This window comes from Manacus candei, unplaced genomic scaffold (assembly GCF_025592945.1).
Source record: "Manacus candei isolate 608988 ecotype Guabito, Panama unplaced genomic scaffold, ASM2559294v1 h1tg000014l, whole genome shotgun sequence".
Lineage (NCBI taxonomy): Eukaryota > Metazoa > Chordata > Aves > Passeriformes > Pipridae > Manacus > Manacus candei.
The window spans coordinates 72203827-72223179 of record NW_026138062.1 but is presented as its reverse complement, the minus strand read 5'-3'; the positions used below and the strand labels follow the sequence as shown (position 1 = coordinate 72223179).

General features: G+C 38.2%; 1 protein-coding gene across 13 annotated transcripts in view; it reads right to left on the bottom strand.

The window, feature by feature from the left end:
• ROBO2 (roundabout guidance receptor 2) overlaps positions 1-19353 on the bottom strand; it is a 941272-nt gene that overhangs the window by 77192 nt on the left and 844727 nt on the right. For all 13 annotated transcript variants that reach the window (XR_007903157.1, XM_051779569.1, XM_051779573.1 and 10 more), the window contains 3 exons: positions 16361-16517; positions 10894-11154; positions 7420-7634 (listed from right to left, as the gene is read on the bottom strand). Coding sequence is in view for 12 of the 13 variants with exons in the window: in XM_051779569.1 (XP_051635529.1) it covers positions 7420-7634; positions 10894-11154; positions 16361-16517 (633 nt within the window). In the remaining variant the exon portion in view is untranslated. The remainder of the gene's footprint in view (positions 1-7419; positions 7635-10893; positions 11155-16360; positions 16518-19353) is intronic.

Here is a 19353-nt window from a genome sequence, read left to right as displayed (position 1 = left end):
CAGATAAAACACTTCATGAAGATGTAAGAAAATGAAATGCTATAGCTGAGGACATTTTCAAACAATCACTTATCGACATGTTCTGCAAAATATGTAAGCACAAGCTGAAACATGAAAAATATAACTAGAGCTGCAGATGTCAAAGGACGATACTTGGATGCTAAAAATTTAACATGTAGCCCACTAGTTTCATAGCCCAGGGGTTTTGTGTGATATGTTCTACTCTCTATGTAGAGACATAAAAAAACATATACTGTACAGAATAGTTATTGGTTTTGGTATCATAGTCCATAAAACTATGGATATTTTAAAAGAACTTTTAATTTCTACTTGTTCATGTTGCTCTGTCCATTTGCTAACCCCTCAGCTGTTACACAACATACACTACACATTGCAGTTGGGATGGGACACTTGCAGGGTATGTCTAGTAGCTACTTTTCATCTACTCTTTGAAGGACTGGATTGTCATTCAATCCAAAAAAACAGGCAACGTTTTCAGTATGAAATATATTAAAAATCTGCAAAGCCCATAATGCTCTCTCCTAATGTGTGTGAATACAGCTATTGTTCTACACACTATGCCACTTTTTCTAAAAATACCTAAATTTTAATTGCTGTTATCAGACTATAGGTTCAGACTATAGTATCAGTATAGTTATCAGACTACAGTTTTGTAGGTTAACCCTATAAAAAAGTCCTGTTCCTCAACTCCTTCACATTCCCATGGACAGCAAGTATTATCAAGGCTGGGAATAGTGTGCTCTGCCCAGAGATCACTCCCTCTTGCCCTCTTCTCCAGCAGCTGTGCTAGGAGGGACCTGTCAGGCTGGAAGTCAGTTCTCGCAGGGATGTGAGTTTTACTGGGACATCATGACCTCACCTGGAGTTCTGCATCCAGTTCTGGCATGCCCAGCACAAGACAGATACAAAATCTGTGAGAGTGTGTCCAGAGAAGAGCCACCAAAATGATTAGAGTGCTGGAAAACCGCTCCTGTGAAGGCAGGCTGAGAGAGGTGGGGTTGTTCAGCCTGGAGAAGAGAAGGCTCTGGGGAGATCTCACTGCAGCCTTTCAATATATAAAGGGGGCTTACAGAAAAGACAGAGAGAGACTTTCTGATAAGGCCTGTAGTGGCAGGACAAGAGGCAACGTTTTTAAACTGAGAGTAGATTTATATTGGATATTGAGAAAAAATTGTTCACTATGAGGGTGGTGAGGCACTGGAACAGGATGCCCCAAGAAGCTGTGGATGCCCCATTACTGGAGTGTTCAAGACCAGGTTGGATGGGGCTTGGAGCGACCTGGTCCAGAGGAAGGTGTCCCTGTCCATGGCAGAGGGGTTGGAACAAGATGACCTTTAAAGGTCCTTTCCAACCCAAACCATTTCTATGATTCTATATGAAACTTCTGGTTGCTGGAAGCAGAGGCAAAACTTTTTATGACTGCTGAAGTCAGCAAGATACCCTGAGACACACACACAGCACCCACAGCTGTGTGTGACCAGGGAGCTGAAGGCGAAATCTCTACATTACTTCTGCTGATTCCAGAGCTATTTGGTTTCCCTGCATAAACAATTTCTTTTCCACACCAAAACTCGCAGCAGTGAAACCCTTTTTGCTTTGACCTATAGAGGTGTGGACAATGCCCAGAAGGTATGGGAGTGCTGGAGCCCAGCCTGGGCACCTCAGGCCACCACACAGCTGTGTTAACACAGCACACATGGTGACTACTCGTTTAAAGGCATCCACTGGCCTCTTGTTTTCCAAATCAGATGCACATTTGTTTTTCTCTGAATAAAGGCAAAATAAGAGATGCTGACGTTCCTTTCAGATCAACTGTGCATTTTGAAATGGGATGAAACAGGCTTTTAGTGTCTCCTTTACATGCAGCTCACTATGTGTTTTCCAAGAGTACACTTGAGTTTTTACGCTTTCTGGCAACTGTAAATTTTACTCTTGCTGACAGCAGCAGTAAATGCTTTATGCAGAACAAAATCAGCCCTGTGAAAAGTTGAACTCTGTTTTCTTGCTCCATAAAATATCTCTTGGTGCTAATGCAAACAGAAAGCTTCTTTGCTCTCAGGGAAAGGTGAGGGGAATAGAGGTGCTAGCTTCTAGTAGACTGCATTGCTACTGCTTTTAGTGGCATTTTGCTGGCAATAAAAATGCTATTTTTCTTTGTAAAGTGTGCTGTTGCTTTACTGAAAAATAAAAATATCTAATGCACTGGTGAAATAGAAGCTGCTCACAACAAAGCTAACACTTCTGAAAATTCCATTAGGTACTTTTCTGTACGTACCAAACTCTATGTGCTTGCTTAAACTGAAGAGATGATGTCACTGGTACTTTCATGTGTGTGCATATCTGCTTTCCTACACAAGACCATCAAGCACAGAGTAATGTTGGCCCCTGCTCCCCTGCAGGTTTGGGGGTTTTTTTGATGGAATAGGGATGGGCTCCTTAGGTTTGTGAAGAATGGGTGACACCCTTGGGGACTGATGCTACTTCAGCTGAAATCAGTTACAGATTTCTTTTAGCCTTTGTACAAGAGAAAGACATTATCCTCTCTTAGATATGTCTGACCACTGCCATGATTACAAAGAAGAAGTGCCCAGTGATTTTGGTGAAAGTGATGGAATAGAAGGGGAAACAGTCATTGTACCACCAAAATAAGAATCAAAAATAGAAGGGTCTAATTGCAGACTATAATTATGACCACACTTCAAAAACTAGACTTTTTCTCATACTTTACATCATGCTTCACCATAAATGCCTGAATATTTAAATGTATACGCCTGGAATAAACCCCTAAGTTTTAAATTTTTTATTTTGAGGCAGGAAACACTAAACAAAAGGAGGTAAAAATCATGCATACGTATTTGGCACTTCACAGGTCCAACCATACTTAATGCCCTTCATAAACATCTAATGAAAAATGAATTTATGTCACTTAGCCAAATTTATTTCTGTTTGCATTCCATCTTTTGAGATTTTTTTGGTTTCCATATTGCTGAAAGGCACAAAAAAATTCTCAAATTTATTCAAGCTGTTAGAAAAGAAATGCACACAGAACATTAAGTAGTTGCTCAAATGTTGCTGAGCAGTAAAATACTATGATAAAGTGGCATCTTGCTGTGTCTCTATTACTTCTTCAGCACTAAAATTAATTTATGATCAGTCATCAATTCATTTACATGTCATTTTATGCTAAATCTATCGTTGCTGATGAATGCATATCCCTAGATCCATTAAGCTAGAGTAAAGTCTGTGCTTTATAATATGACCCTGCTAATTGTTGCATTACCATTTTTATGAGATACAAAAAGTAGCAGTTTCCTATTTTCTGAGTACATATTTAATCCATGAAACACATTCTACCTATTAAATGCAATCTGTCTTAACTGCTTATAAAATAGAATTTTTTGCAATAGGTATCTCTAAGCAAATCAATATAAATATTGAGCTCTGCCATGGCTCATATGGCTCATGAAAATGATATTGTGCAATTTTCAAGAATTATTCCATTTGTTCTCAGACACAATGAATGAAAAACTTTTTCCACGCAGACAGTGATCAGTGATTCTTTTAACCAAGACCTAAACATGTCAAATAAGGGATATTCTTCCGTGCTGAGCCATACGGCCTACAGAGATTTTTATAATTTCAGATCTATACAATTCTATTGAAAAAAAAATTGTTATCCATTTGCTGTGGCACTGTTTACAAGAATATCTCTCTGTTTATGTCACTTCGCACCAGTTAGGGAAAAGAGGGTTTTTGTTCTAATTTCCATGCTAGTTGATGGGTGTATCTCTCCCCTCACTTAAAATGCACCAGGACTGAAGATACAACAGCTTGCACTACCAGCTGCAGGAGGAGAAAATAAGGAGAGGGGAAAGAAAACCCCCAAACCATAATACTTAAATCTGAAAAAACTAGCCTTGTTCTTAGTGATTTCAGTGAGAGGCAAATTAATTTCTTATATGGTCATCACATGCAATTAATTAAATCTAATAAAGTAGAATAATATAACAGACTCTTTGTGATCATTTATGCCATAACTCTGCACAGCAATTCATTATTAAGGCAAACATTAAACATAAGCAAAAGAAAATAGATATTTCATTGTATCTCCAAAAGCAAAAAATAACCCTAAATAATCGTGAATTAACATTCAAGTGAGCAAAAGTTTTACCACTGCTTTCCAGGTCTTTCTTTTTATTTCTTTCTTTTTTAAAAAAAAAAAAGCAGAATCAGTGACTAAGTATCCTAACAAACTGGAAATGGAGAAGAACTTCGGCTTTAATTTCATATTCCATCCCACAAACATTCAAATCCAAACCTCCCTCCCCGAGTTCTCTTTGCCATATCTGGAGAATGTTAAGATACAGTCACTGTGCACTCCTCCTTTCTTTGCACTTTATTATACACGTCAACATTATGTCTCTGCCACCTGTGAAGAGAAAAGCTTAATAGCGCAGATTAAATCCTTGTCTGAATCTTCAGCAAGCTGTAACTAAAACTCGAGGGCCTGGAAGACAACTTGACTTTTAAACAGTTTAAAGCAGCAACACTGTGGTGTCAGAGGAATTTAGTAGTTTGCGCTTTGGCTCACGCAGTGCCAGGGTTTCCCCTCAGAGGATCCCACATTTTGGCACTCAGTGAAATCCTGGGTCTCAGCTCAGCCAGGAAGAACAAAGCACCATTTCAATCCAAGAGCATGCTAACAGTACAGGGTGAGGAAACTTGCCCTGCTCCCTGCACAGCAACTCTATTTGAGGGAAATCTGGACCAAGGGATGTCAGTATAGATTTCTCACAAACACCAAACTCACAAGGCACTTCAAAATGAACAGAAATATTGCTTCATCTGGGTCAGATATTCTCATTTGTCTCCATTTTCAAATATAATGTTTAGAGAAGTGAAAACATGGTCTAAAAATTCCTAGGAAAATGCTGGTTTAAGTCACCAAAGGCTCTGTGAAAAGAAGTAGCTTATATATTCTCAGTGCAATAAAACAATTTAGTTGTTCTACAGTATTTTAAAAGCAATCAAATTGAAGAATGAGAAGCAGCTTGGAAACAATGAAAGCAATTTGCTATACCCTCATTAACAAGAGTAAACGCAGCCTGGAAGAGTTAACAGAAACAGATAAACAAAAATTAAGATTCTCTTTTGGAAAAAAAAAAAAATCCCAAGTATAATAAGCAGCTTCCTTCCACCCCTAAAAAAACCCCAAGCCCAAAACAAACCGTCCTAAAATCAACGTTTTACCCATGTAGTAAATGAGGAAAACAGAAGCAGTTTTGTTATTTGTATATTTTGCCATTTTACAGATCATTTAGACTAACACTCTGAGTGTATCTTTTGTAAGGCTGTAGTTGCCTAATTGTTTTAAGTCAATCTAAGCATTGGCTATATGCTAAAGGGGCAATCTATCATCCTGCTTCCCTTCCAGCTGCACATTCCCTTCCTGCAGTGCCAGCACACACCTTGCCATGCGGTGAACCAGATCAAGGAACAGATCCAGCTAGTAATTAAACAACCAAAAGAAAAAGCAAAAGGAAACCTTTAATTTTCACCTGGATGAGGCCACATCAAGATAGTGGTGGTGATGAGTGGGAGTGCATTAAATCACCTTAAGTACACTCCCAGCCTACATAATCAGGTTCTGCCCAATTTCTTCTAAAATAACACAGCAGGAAGTTTTTAACATTCCAATTACACTTTTAACACTCCAATAATACAACAATATTTATAAATATTATAAGAAACTTGAATGTTATTCATAAAAGGTTAAATTGTAATAAACACAGAAGTCTACAACTTGGAGCAGGAACACAGCTATTTCTTATTTGCCCTAGGTATGGTGGTCCAAAATATCAGGTGAAAATGCAAATGTGAAATAATTTTCTGATTTACAGATACATAAACATTGGCATATTAATATATACCAAATGAAAAAGATATACAAATCCAATTTTTTTTATTTATTGCTGTATTACCACTGCAAAACTCCTACTGCATTCCTAATGGAAAGACTTCTAAGCCATTAGTGAAATATGCAAAAATATGCAGAATTATAGCCCGAAGGAGATTATGCTGGAAATTCAAGCAAAGTGACTTAACATACTCATGCACTAATAAGTTAACCTTCTCAATTCAGGGATTTAAACTTTAACTCTATGGCCTTCAGTTGAATCTGGGTTTCAAATCACAGCAGCAGAGATACAATTCTTAAATCTTAATTAGGTTGGTAAGCAGTCTGGCCCAAGGGTGAAGGAAAACCTGGAAAGTGGGATTAAACTACACACTATTTCATTCAACAAGGGAAAAGGAAGAAAATTTATAGGTGTTGATGCTCCATCACTGTCATATTTGCCCAGTGTTTTCAGAATAGCAATCTTTGGAATTTCAAAGGTCCAGAACAATGAGATGGAATTCAGTGGCACTATGGTAGTAAGTTGTACTGAACAAGTCTCCCTTAAGGTACAACTAACAATCAGTATTTGCCTGCTGAGATCAAAGACTAAAGTAGCACCCACTAGCTTTCATGAGCTATGGACACTGGGACATTTGGGACATTTGGGTCTTTAGTACCCCTGCACCTTATGGACACATTATATCATATAGAGGCCCAAGTTCAACATAAAGGGAAATACACTGATGCTTAAGAAAAGGACATTATGTATTTTAAAACCAAATGTCTTTCACTGCCTACATTTCTCCAACAGCCATTTTATTCATTCAGATCCTGTGCATTAGTTTAGCAGGGCTTTCTGGATCCCCTTTGATGATGATGGAGCTTTCCAAGGCATGCAAAGGGCAAGAAGCAGTGAGGGAAGGAGGGTCAGAATAATTAAATAGCTTTCCTGAAAAGGAACAATTACTAAATTCAGCAATACAAAGTAGGTTTAAAATACACATTTTCCTACATAAATGTTACATTTAGTCTAGAAATAAATGTTGTGGTGATCTAACTACACTTACTCTGAAGTCTTTAACTTCCTTACGTTCATCTAGGAAAGCATTTTCCCAGCAAAATATCTGAAAGTGCTTTAAGATAACATTTTTATGCTGCTTCTGATTTATGAAATATATATTCCTAAGCTGAGGTCTCCCCCCTCCTTTTTATGTAACTGCCTTGCTTCTCTAGTAGAATGAACTTTTCATGAAAGCTGGGATATAATTGAGTTTTCTTTCAAGTCTTTAAAGCTTTTTAAAATTCATGAATTTTCTTATCATTTTGCAGCAAAGCAAAGTATTCCCAAATCCTTCTTTAACTTTAGTGTTTAGTATTAACACATTTTAAACGTTACAGAAATAGAGTGGAATCAATTTTCACTTAGAAAGTATTGGACCGATGATGTATTTTGCTGTTAGGAACAAGTTGGTGTCACTGTTTTAACTGTGTTTGGTTACCTGTCACAGAGCTGTCTAGATTGTCCATACTGGAGCCTGGAGTATGTTCTAGACCTCTTAGTGGCCTACTGATTTCTACAGTTTCTTCTTCAATATCATCTTCATCATCATCCTCATCTGGAACATCTGTTTCCAAATCTGAAATAAGGTTTCCAGATACGTATCCTAGGGGCGGAACGGGAGCCTGAGGAGGTTGTGTATTGCTTTGGATGTGCCTGCACAAATAAAAAGGAAAAGTTATCAGAATGGATGAGACTTTGTACCCCACGGTCAACAAAATACACGCTTTTCAACAGATCCTGAAGTGGATTTACAAAATGTGATTGTTAGGTTAAACTCAAGAAAAGACAGTTCAGTTATACACCACAGCTTCTAATACCAGAGTACCTGCACACTTTCCAGTCTTAAATATACTTCTCCTCCTCTAGGATGGGGAAGGTCAAGACTGTCCTTTTACAGATGAAGAGAGATATACACAGAGGCTGCATAAATCAGGTAGGAAACCCACGGAAAAGCACAATTCTGAATCCCAGCCTAGCATTTAAGTGTCTCACCCAATATTCCACCTCGCAAATCACACATTGAACCAAACCTAAATTTCACTCCTTTCGCTCAAACAGACACAGTGCCCTGAAGCAGAAGTCACCCTAAGGAGGAGGAAATGGCCAGAAGGACAGGAGAAATTTTCAAGCCCAGTGAACACATTATCAGTGAGGCCTTTTCATTTTGCTTTATTCCAAGTAGTTTAATTGATTTAATTGCAGCAGTATTAGGGCATGCATGTGTGAAATTACTGTATGCAGCAGTCACAAATAAAAAAAAAAAGAAAAACAAAGATTAAAAAAACCACCCACAGGATAGCTAAATGGCCAAAGGCAAGCATGGGATTTGGAGTCTCATTTGCCTGGTCTCTGAGAGGATACAGAGGAAAACAACACCATCAGCTTTCAAAGCAGCATTCCCCACACCACAAGTACACCACAAGCTGTGCCAGGGGACCCAGGCATGACTTGCCTTGGCATAAGAGCATGCACCACGCTTAAAATTGCTAACTTAGGCAGGTAGGAATCCTTGGGTGAGTGTACATGAGGTGTCATGGCCTGATTCAAATCGGCAGCACTCTGGATGGGACCCAGAATTCTGCTGCTCTCTTGCTTGGACATCACTATAACAGAAAAAATTACAGCTGTCATGGGTTTGGTTCTGTGCTCTACTACATCTTCAATGAAAACTTTGTGCTGTATTATTGCCTACACTCAATGAGTACAGTAATTCTCTTTATTCATTGAGTTTTCCCCCTGCCCCCCATAATGCAAATCTATCAGATATGAGAATGTCACAGTAAATCTTATGTACCACTGGAATCAATCTCCACCTCTCTGTAGGTTTTAACTTATAGTTTATTCTGAACCCTATTTGCAGAGCAAATGCTTCCTTTTGGATATACAACCCCCTTCTGATTAGCAGTTCTTGAATACTTTTCTTCCTGGACACCAGGTTCTGAGCGATGCAGTGTTCAAAACACTGTGCTAAAGGGCACTACCATCTAACTAACCCTCAATAAACAGTGTGATTAGCTCCCAATCAAGCAAAATGCTTAAGTATATACTTAATGTTAAGCTTGTGATAGAACAATTGAAGTCAATTTCTCATGTACTTGTAGTTAAGCATATACTTAAGTGATTTGCTGGATCAAGGCCATAATGATTATGTACTTTTCCAGTAATCTCTAATGTGCTCTTTCTTAAATTCCTAGTTGTCTGTTCTCTATATTTCTCTGTTGTTACTCCCACAGTGACCTACTTGACAGGTCTCATCTTTCTGCTTTGCCTTCCCCTCTCTCTACACTGGACAGGTTAACTTTGCAAAAAGAAAACTAAGAAATCTCCCTTCCCAGTAAAAGCAATGGAGGACTTTCTACTGACTTTGAGCAGCACGACACATATCCAGCCAAACAATATAAAAGCATTCAACAATTCCAGTGCACAAAAATCACTTGTATTTGCAACCCTCAATATTTACTCCAATACTTATAAGGTCTCAGTATGAAAAAAAGTTATCTCCTCGATTTTTTTTTCCCTTATAGTTTCAGGCTCAATTACTGTGACCTTACCCAAGAGCAACATTAAAATCTGTATATTCCTAAGCGCATTATGAAAGTTCCCAATCAATTTTCATTTCTCCAAAGAGGGAGCAAGACCTTTCTTGTCAGCTGCAAGAGGTTTTGCTGCACTGTCCTACTCCATTATCGGTGCCTGGACTGGAACCCGAGGTTTGTAGGGCGTAGAAAGGGTAACAGCTGCAAAATGCAGCAGCGAGTCACTGTGCTGGCAGGGTGTGCATCTGTGTGCTGGCTCAGAAGTCAGCTACCTTCAATAGGCCAGGTCTAGCTGCTGCCTGGGATTTGGGCTTGTCCCAAAGGCAGGCCGGGGTCCGTGCTTGGCAGCGTGGCACTGCAGCGGGACCAAAGTACCCTGTTGATTGAGTGCAGATTGCAGACAAGCCTCGAGGCTTCCACAGTGTCCAGGGAAAACAGCTGGCTTTGATTTGGCACCGCCTGCCTACCTGCCTGATCTATTTACGGGAGCTCAAGCTGAATAACTTTGTGGCTTTATTTACCAGCGAAGAAAGGCTGCTCCTCTGCTGGCAGTGTGCCATTCAGTAACTAGCTCTGCTCCTCTCCTCTGAGATTCACGGGCTTTGTCTGAGCAGAAAAGTTGTAAAAGGACAACTGCTGCTTAGGGAACATCCAGGAAGCAACTGACCTTCACCGTATCCCCAGCCTGGTGCACTTGACAAGTTCTTTTTTCAGTCCCTGAAGAGATTGCTTCTGTTTGTTTTGCAGGGGAAATGTTACTGTGGTATTTGCTTGCTCTTCCTTTAAATAGGCATAAAGCACTCTAAAACACTAGATCCATTTTGTAAATACTAACAACTTTCTTCCCACTGTTTCTGGGTTTTTCCTATGAATCAGAAATTCTCATGGTATTTCAAACTACAGTCAGAGATGCAAATGCTTCATTCTCATGTGATACCATGTAAAAGCTGCTCTAGTGCTATTTCAAGTGACTATCATTATTTTCAATGATTTTCAGGAATTTAGAATCTCATTATTTTTGAAAATCCCAGAAAATTCATATCTTTTGCTAGCCTGAAAAGAGAGTACTCTTGAATGCATAAAAGCTGTCAGTAGGTGGGTGTTAACTACCTGAGCATATGTAAAATTTCAGAGGAACATTGTTTTTACCTGCTTTTAGACAAGATTTAACTTATTACCAAGCACCTACTAATGTTTAAGGCCTTCACACTCCAGACATAGTTTTACTATTTCTTCTTCCATTTTACTTCTTCGGAAATATTATTGAAACGTTGTTAAACGTGGTCAATATTTATGTCATAGAAGAATAAATGATGATGATGATGATGATGACGCTTTCTTTTCCCAGATCACGAGTGCCCCCTTCAAACACTTACCATGTCTGCTTTGCTATATCAAACTGGTAAGCCCTTGTTAATTCATCAAGGTGAGCTTGAAGCATTGGCTGCATCTCCTCTCGTGGGGAAGGCGTGAGGGTTGCAGTCGACTGTTGCCCAAAGGAGATGGCAGGTGATGAAGCTACTCCTCGGACAGGAGGAGTGGGAACACGATCATCATCTTCTTCAAGCTCATCCTCCATGCCCTGATGTAGGTAGGTCTGAACTGGCAAAGGCGGACACCAACCATCACTGTCGTATCTAAAATGAAAACCAAATAAATTTAGCAAAACTCATCTCTGCAACACAGTAGAGGGTGTAAAAGGCAGGTGGGATTTCTGCTATAGCTGTAACCCTCACATGCAGTGGAACTTCTTAACATTTAATGAAAATAGGGTCATAATTGCTTAAATTGTCCTTAACGAGTCAGTTTAATTTTTCCCACAACAGCAAAGCAGCTCGAACAAGAAGCGCAACAAAAAAATTACTGACCCATTATCACATTTGTTAATGGTGATTAGATAATGTTACACCACAATCAACAACAGCAATGAACTAACTCGCTTCCAGGATCATTAATCTAGGAGAGTGCATGAAGATTGACCTAGACACGAAAATAGCAGCATTCTTAAAAGGTAGAGCAAGCCTTACAGAGTTGCACTTATGCACTTATTTAGTTCCATCCTCCCCTTCGTGGATAAATTTACTCTTTGTTTCTATTTTGAAGCTACACTTTGCTCATAAATGCTGGTCTTCCCACACTGCAAATATGTATCTTCTCTGATGTGTAATACATTCATGTCACAGCAGCAGTGACCTTAAGCATATGCTGTGTCACAGCACCAGCTGATAAGGTACATCTGCCAGCACCCCACCTCCTAACCAATCTGTACTGGGACTCACCTAGACACTGCTGAATTTCTGAACACTTTCAACACATCTGCCCGAAGTAAGTTAAAAGATAAACAACTACCAGTATTCTTGGACACTAAATTCTTCTCTTTTCATATATAAGAGGTGTTCTCATAGGTGTTTGTGGTTCAATTTTTGCCTTATACCAAAGCTGTAAGGGGTGATGCTACATCTGATCAGGGCTAGAAACAGAAGCTTTATATTTAGTTATCACTTTTTATGTAAGCTTCACCGGCAAGTCAATCGTTTTCAGTCTCTCTACTCATCACAGGACCTTTCAATTCAGTGTTGTATTACAGTATCATCTCGGGATCCTGTCCCTTGGAGACAGTGGCATCACTCAAGGTGTACAGGCCTTAGTGACTGTGGTCATTCCCTGTGTATTATCTCCCCAGAGTAATTCCCTAATCTGAACACAACTTCAGTTGTGCACAGCTCTGCTGACGATCACACCACTCAAATCTCAACTGTCTACTTTTCCCATCTTCAAAACACCCAGTCAGTCAGCAGGTCCCTTGAGCATCAGCATACATTTCTTCTTAACTCCCAGTGTATTCCAAAATAACTCGGGATAGACAGCTTTTTTTTTTTTTTTCTACAGGCAACCAGACAACCAAAAGCTCTCACAGCTCCTTCACTGTCAAACCATCTCACTCTCTAAAGGCCATTTTACAAGCATCATCTACTAAGTCACTTTATCTTCTTTCCACCTTCAAGGACTGGTGACAAGGTCCTTTTTTTCTGCAATGCAGGTAGGCAATGTGTTGTGCTACACAGGTAATTTCTCAAACCAGTTTAAGAATACTCTTTTAAGGCTTCTGATTCGGAAGGAAGGAACTACCAATTTCCCCGAGAAAAATTAATTACTGTCAATTTTCTCAAGTGTGAAGCCAGGTTATAAAAATGCTGGGAACACTGAGATGGAGAAGTTGCAAAACCTGTATTATGAACAAACATTTACTTTAAGCAAAACTCATAGATTTCTAAAATTAACTAGGCTATCGTTTCCTTATTCAGACTCTTTTTAAAAGCACAGATTCTGGACAGCTAAAACAACTTGATCTAACCATCCAAAAGTCTGTGGAAGACATATTTGGTAATTAACACTGATACTACTTTAAATACATATGCAGATATAACAATATATAGATACACAAATACATGTACGTGTACAGAGGTGAAAATAAAGGCTGGATCTTAACCCTTGGCATTTAGGAGCTTTTCACTGTTTGATCATTACCATTTTCAGAATACAGAGATTTAAGAAAATGTTACATGATACATATTCATCCTAAGCAGACAATTAAGATATGGTCAGCTGTAATTTCTCTCTCCTAACAATACTCACTCATGACATTTGCACCCAAGGCTGAAGGGACCATCCTAACTCATGCCACTAAAAATGCAACAACTCTTTCACTTACTTTTGCTCTCTCAACCTCATGCTTAGGTATAATGTCTTCTACTTTAAAAGGGACAGGGCAAAAAGGTCCTCCCTGGTGACTTCTCAGTGATGAATAAATGAGCTTTGGAAGTGCTCCCCTTTTGACCCTTCTTGCTTCAAATCCCCAAATGTTCAGTTTGATAGTAAAAAGATTTCTCACTAAAAAGATTTCTTAGTGAAAAGATTCTGCACAAGTACCGTACCTTTACCTAAATTTTGTTTGAAATGGAAAGCAGCCTAAACCTGAAGTTTGGGACATTGAGATTCAAGATTTGAGGTACAAGAACCCTTGCCTTCATATTGTAAGATGTCCAAAAAAGCCACAGGTTCTAACCTGCATTTAGAGAAGGGAAAAAAAAAAAAAGCCTACAAGAAAGAGCTAGCAAACTTAGGAGACTACATAGCAACTACACCTCACATAAAAGATTTAGTTACAGAAACTTCCGGTACCAAAAGAGTATTGGTCACATCCATGTTCTTTTTGGTTTTCTGAGTAAATCCGATGTGGAGAAAATGCAACTTTTTTGAAGTACTCTTATTAAAATCTAAGCACCTTAACTACATTAGAGATCTCTGACTGTAATTTCATTAATTAAGCCTCTATTAAGTTCTGGTTAAAAAACATGACTCTATATTTCTAATAGTTTTTATTGTATTCTCAGCACTTTCCTCCTATAACAATCTTTTGCTATTAAAAAACTTGATTCGTTACACTGATAGATTTTTTTCCTTCAAGATAAAAAATAAAGGTGATGGATAATGGGCACATTCCATAACAGCTCTGTTTCATTACACACACAGTTGCAATAAAGGATGTTTCCCTCCCTAGGCCTCACCAGAAAAGATTTTTTAATGTGAAAGGTATTATTTTCTTAACTTTTTCTAAAGACAGAAAATACGTATCAAATATATTGACATCCAGCAGCTAATATTCCATTTTAAGGTGCAATCAATAGCAAGAAATAGAAATAGTCAAGTAAAAATATGCAGGCTGCTTTTACTGGGGTTGGTTCAAGAACATGCATAGTATTAGCAAAAAATCTAAATAGATGATAATGTCTAAATAATGAGCATTTTCTTACTGTCAAGTTTAGATAAAACCAAGCAAAAGCATCTACTCTGCGTCTAATTAGTTATAAAATTAAAACACATTGAACTTGTCACAGACATCAAAACAAACCAAGACAAACAAAACAGTTTAAAAAATGTATTGTTGTTCTGGGTTTTTTTCACCCACTATGTACACGTTAAAGCAACATAAAGGCCCACAGTCTATGATTCACTCCATTTTAGCATGTTGAAAAACACAGAAACAGGATCAACCCATGAATACAGAACAACCATTAGTATTGGATACATCCTGAGAAAGTATGGGCATTGCAGATCTGTTCTTCAACAAAGGTGGCTGCAAATTACAGCTCCAGACTGATACTGGAAGTCTAATCTTCAAATTTTTTGTGTGTTTGGTAAAATGCATATTACGAGGTCAAGCTACAACCACTGTTAAGGAGGCACTACAAAACCCAGAGAAGAGTAATTCAGAAGATAATCAGAAGAAAAACTAAGTCTGAATTGTTGTGAATGTGGAAGGCTGGTGATTACCTTATCCTTAAATAACCAATGTTGTCTTGGTGACCAACATCATTCCTTCCAGCTAAATTACAGATACTTTATTCAACTGAGGAGTCAAGCCCTGTGTCACAAGGGATTTTTTTTATAAGGTATTTCCGTTTACCTTTTATGCTATTTCATTGTTCTGGAAGAAAATCCAAGTTTTTTGCCTTCCATAGCATAATTGTTTTAGTGAAATGGCTGCAAATGTGTTTTAAGGATATAAACTGATATAGACAAGTATTATATTGTAAAACCATTTTAAATTTATTTTAGCCTTTTATAACAGAATACAGAACATCATGATTATATGCACTTTTTGCCTTGAGATTTAAACAACTCTTACAATCAATAAGGATATTAATTTTCCCTTATATTTGCTTTGAAATTCTAACTCTAATAGAGCCTGAATGGGCCTTAATTCTAAAAAGAATTCCACTGACTAACACAGTTAGTTCTTACTCATTTTAAGAGTTGAAGGACTTGGTATAAACTCAAATAATATGTAATTGCTCTAATTTTCATTATAAAACTAGTAATGATCAATGCTTCATGCTTACAAAAGAGATAACACCTGAAATATTTTTATTCAGTAAAGCTATTACAATGTTTTTTTAAAACATGTTTCATCCTTAGGAAATATTGTTCAGTCCATGCATTTAAACAGGCAGAAATTTGTCCCTGACAGAACAATTATTCTCCAAGGCTCCAACAGAACTGACCACAGTAAACTATTTTTCTGTATACTCTGATTTTCTTCCGGAGTTTGATAACCTGGCATGTAATGTAATTACACTTTATAAAAACCATTATGTAATTTTTGTCTGGGTAGAAAATGTCTCTTTCCTCTCACTTAGCACTTCTTGTGTGATTATGTGTCCTTGAGAACAACTTTAAGCTATACAAAATAAGTGGAAGGTTGTAGAAACTTAAGAGTTGTTTAAATGGCAACAACAAACAGCCTATAATTAGCATGCCTTCCTCAACTGTGAAATTTCTTCTAAAAGCCGATGAGAACATTATTATCCATTCGTTGATCTTCAAAAAATAATCCAATTTGGTAGTTTTGGGTTTTTTTTTTTGTTCTGTTGGCTCTAATATTTTTAAACATCAAAGCAGTGAAAAAATACAAAGAGCCAGATTATGTCATCCTTACTCACTCTGAGTCCCATCAGCTGCATGCAGTCCCAACAGAATTCAATTAAGCTACCTGTGAAGTGAGATGCTTCTCAGCATGGGAAAGCAGTGAAGCTCTACATGATGATAAAGCAAGGTCACTTTTGTTTCCACCTTCAGTCACTCTCCAGAGAAGCTATTCAAACATTTCTCCTTCCTAGCCTTGAATAAGTCTACAGGATAAGGTGCTCTTTTACTTTTGTTTTTTTTTAAATTAAACAGAATAATATTGTCGCTTAGCAAAATTTAAAAATAATAACAAAACAGGCCTCATCTCTGCAAACCACAGATTTTTCTTCAAAAGACAAAGAAAAAAAAAATTACCCTGCTTCTTGCTGATCCACCCCATAGTGTTCCAGCTCTGTGCCTGGAAGTGGCTGCACAGGAGGGGGTGGGAGGGGAACACTAGCCCAGTTTGAACCATTACTTTTCTGGGGCTTGGCAGTATTTTTGTTTTTCTTCTTTTTCCCTCCTTTGCCACCTGCAAATCCAAAAAGAAAAATAAAATGTTAGAGATGTAATGTGGAAAAAAAAGCTAGCTACATTTACATTTCTTTGAAAAAATTCTGATTCCAGATGGCATGCCCCGAAAAAGAAGACGTATTTATATCTCAGCAGAATCAGCATCAACATGCTAATGCTGTCACAAGGTTATAAGTAATAATAGAATGGAATGGAAAAATATTCTGAATATTTGCTGAAAATCACTTCTTTTTAAAACTCTGTACATTTGCACCACAGTAGTGCACAAACAAGGAAAGATATGTCTTTCTGTATCAGAAATATATTTCCTGATATTATTCATCTGTTCTTTATGACTTCTTGAATTCACTCCTAGATAAAAATATAATAAAACATAGCAAATTATTTCAAATGTCAGAATCCAGTGTGACTTTAACAGTTTTCCATAATCATTTTCTGTGGAAAACATAGAGGTTGAGGACACCATCTAAAAAAGTTGTTGTTAGATTCAATATCTTTCAGCCAAAATGACAAGACTAACTTGTCAAAACAAAAGAAACAGCATTTTTTTAAAAGATCAGGAAGTCATGTACAATGTTTTAGGACTGTTTCACAGCATTCAAATATCTCGTGCCACTATGAAGAAGAGGTTCTCTTTCTGATATGTAACTCTAATGGATAAGGCTGGCAAAAACAAAGAGAGCAATGCATTTTGTTTAGGCCCTCTGCTCTTCTCTTATTGTCCTTATATCTGCTTCTCCAGCTGAGACACTTCCATTTGTGAGAAACTGATCTTACAGAGAAAGCTCTCATCCCACTTGCTTTGCTTCTTTTATTTTGCTGTGACTTCTTTTTCTTGTTAGGAATTCATTAAGAGGAAGAATGGCACAACATTTTGAATCCCTTGACTGCTTGGAGAACCATCTATTTTTTGCTGTTTTGTTGTGGCTTTCAGACTCTTTGGACTGCTGTGTGGAGGAATGGTTTGTCACATGCCTTTTCAGCGGGGTACCCAGCTGGCCATCACTCATTCCTTTCCTGTTTGAGAGAGCGCAGTCTAATCCATCCTACTCACTGACATCCCTTGTTGATTTATAAGGATCAGTTATGAAAAAAAAAAAAAGTAAAAATGAATCAATGACTCAAAAAAGTCACAACTGACTTGTCAAGTGTGCACTAGCAGGCACCACCTTCTTTGCCACGGCTCTAGATTTATGCACAGAGGAATCCAGAAGGAGGTGTGATTCTAGCAACAGAGACAAGCACATGTCATGGGATTTTTTGGGAGACAGTGGCTTTCTTCTGTTACCTCCAAATGTCAGCTGGATGAAAACAGGAAAGGATAGAGAGGGAAGAAAAAAGGTGATTCTGTGACTCAGAAGTAGCTGTCTCCTTTCACCTCCGGTTGTGCCTGCTAGAGACAGGCAACAAGTTCAGCAAGGTTTCTAATTGGCCTGACTGCACATTGCAAACAAGACTTTCCTTTCCAGTACTCAATTCCAGATCAGAGCTCTTCCTTCTTTTTCTTGGAGGGACACATAGTAAATTCCAGCCAAGATCCTGTTATTCACTATGTGTGAACTGAGCCGATATTCCCTCTATTAGGACACAAGACTCCTTTTGTAGCGTGGTAGAGAGGGAAGCTTTCTTGAAAAGGGAAGGAACATTTCAAATGATGAAAAGAAACCCCAGTGATGGTGGAGATAAAGGAACAAATACATGAACCTTCTGGAGGGAAAATGGAGCTTTCAAAGCACAGGTAAGGCAAAAAGTGGATAAAGAGACAGGGGCATAGAACTGTGTAAAGGAAGTAGGTTAACTTAAAACTCGTGGGATGCGGGGAAATTTTTGAAAACTCAGCATAAGTAGAGCTAAGGCAGGAGGGGCTGCTTTAGGAGAAAAGCACATGCATAAGAGTGTGTGTGTTGCAGGAGGATTTAAACTAGGAATACCCAAAGAAGGGAAATGTAGAGAACAACTTCAGCTTAGAGATTAATTGAGGTAGTGAGGAAGATTTTGGAAATGTAGCATCTTGATAACTTTAGGAGACTAGTACAATAGAAGTTGGATGTGTGGGGTGCTAATATGGAGTCACTCGAAATCGGGGGGTTTCAGAGTGAAAGGTTAAAGATAATGGAGTTATTAGAAAGAGTGAAGCAGGGAGACAAAGAACTATTTAGATTAAGAAATCAAATATGAGAACTCCAAGGTCATTACTAGCAGGGAAAGCAGCATACACTGTATAGTTGGGCAGGAGATTTCTCTTCTGTCCCCACAGGCAGAGTTACTCCACTGTCACACTAGTGGAACAGACACCTAATACATAGTGCTTGGTGTGTGTTTGAAAACTGATGCAGCAAAGCCTTGTTTCCCCATAGCAATGATGCTTGATGTTTCAATGTCTCCTCACACTGAAATTCAATTATATTGTTTAAATCTCTAGATGAATCAGGCCCTGGAAAAAGAATGTGCCAGTTGGGCTGATGATCATAGCTTTGATATAATCTGGGAGCTGTGCAAAGTACAGCTACAAAATTTCCCTGCCTCATAAAGCAGTTGAGTTTTTAGCTATTTTTCATTCCACAGTGGGATAGGATTTCTCATGATATTCATTTAAGAGAGACAGAAACTTAGTCAGAATAATAAGTAGTACTTAAAGTACCAACCAAGGAAGTGAGAGAACAAGTCCCTGATCACCCTGATGGGGACTACATAACCAAAGCTGGTCTCTGACTCCGATGCTGCTTTAATTATCAGACTATTTGAAGGTCTCTCCCAGTTTCTTGTGTATTACAGACATAATTATCCTGTATCAAAGGCATAATTACTGGGCAAGGGAGAGCAAAATACTGACT